Raw genomic sequence first — 1,197 nt, 5'->3', positions numbered from 1 at the left:
ACAAGGGTCTTGACCATTGATCTTCTGGGATTCCTCCACTCAGTATCACTCTAAAAAGCACCATTGGCTCAGTTATGCTCTTCTGTTGCCTCTTATTTCTTTATTGCCCAGAAGGGGCTAAACATAGAGGGGACAAACAAGGACAGACAAAGGGATTAAGTCGATTACATCGACCCCAGTGCGTAACTGGTACTTAATTTATCGACCCCGAGAGGATGAAAGGCAAAGTCGACCTCGGTGGAATTTGAACTCAGAACTTAACAGCAGACGAAATACCGCTAAGCATTTTGCCCGGCGTGCTAACGATTCTGCCAGCTCGCCACCCTCATAGGAATTGATAATATTAAAAAACAAAATTATAATCATATAATAAATTTTCTCAAATGCTAAAGGGATTTTGATGATGTGTGTGTGAAAATATTACACTTTTTCCCTTGTTAATCTCATTGTTACTTCCATGTTTTCTTGTAGGCCTGTTATGGTATACAAGCAATACCTGAAGGCAGTTGGCTATGTAGACCTTGTTCCCTAGGGGTCAAACCTGTCTGTATTCTGTGTCCAAATACAAACGGAGCTATGAAGAGTACTCGGTAAGTAGTAGTAGTAGTAATAAGTAGTGGTGGTGCTACTGATGTTTCTGGTTTGAAGAATTCTGTGTGTGTCTGTGCTTCTCAGTCAAGATGTTTTGTGTGTGTGTGTGGCTGAAAAAGCCTCGGGTCCAGCTCAGAGCTTTGTGTGCCCTGTGTCTACCTCCAAAGAGCTTTGTACCTGTATGTCTGAGTCAGATACATGTGCGAGGCTCTTGGAACCAAAGAGCGTTGTACGTGAGCTTGGTCAGAGGGTATGTGTGTGGTTCAGATGGCTTTGTAAGTGCTATACATGTTATACGTGTTTCTGGTGATGGTTCCACATAAAAAGCACTGGTGATGTGTGTGTGTGTGTGTGTGTGAGTGTCTCAACAAATTGTTTCTGGTTCATATTATTTGTGTATATTTCTCTGATTTAACCCTTTTTGATCCCAACCAACCTGGGACGACTCCTGGTTCTATGACTACAAACTTCCTCTTTTAAAACGATCAAAATTAAAACCTTCCATAAGAATTTCATGTTAATTTATGTTCCAAACACAATTTATGTTAATTTATGTTCCAAACATAATTTATGTCAATTTATGTTCCAAACATAATTTATGTTAAT

At 39.8% G+C, this 1,197-nt stretch overlaps 1 protein-coding gene across 1 annotated transcript in view; it reads left to right on the top strand.

The window, feature by feature from the left end:
- The window catches only part of LOC106884180 (protein Jade-3), a 15,230-nt gene that overhangs the window by 5,449 nt on the left and 8,584 nt on the right, over positions 1–1,197 (top strand). Inside the window, exon 4 of the mRNA XM_052978089.1 lies at positions 472–590. Within this exon, the coding sequence (XP_052834049.1) occupies positions 472–590 (119 nt within the window). The remainder of the gene's footprint in view (positions 1–471; positions 591–1,197) is intronic.

The sequence above is a fragment of the Octopus bimaculoides genome, chromosome 30, assembly GCF_001194135.2.
Source record: "Octopus bimaculoides isolate UCB-OBI-ISO-001 chromosome 30, ASM119413v2, whole genome shotgun sequence".
Lineage (NCBI taxonomy): Eukaryota > Metazoa > Mollusca > Cephalopoda > Octopoda > Octopodidae > Octopus > Octopus bimaculoides.
Note: the sequence above shows the minus strand (reverse complement) of the source record. Positions and strands in the feature narration are given on the sequence as shown.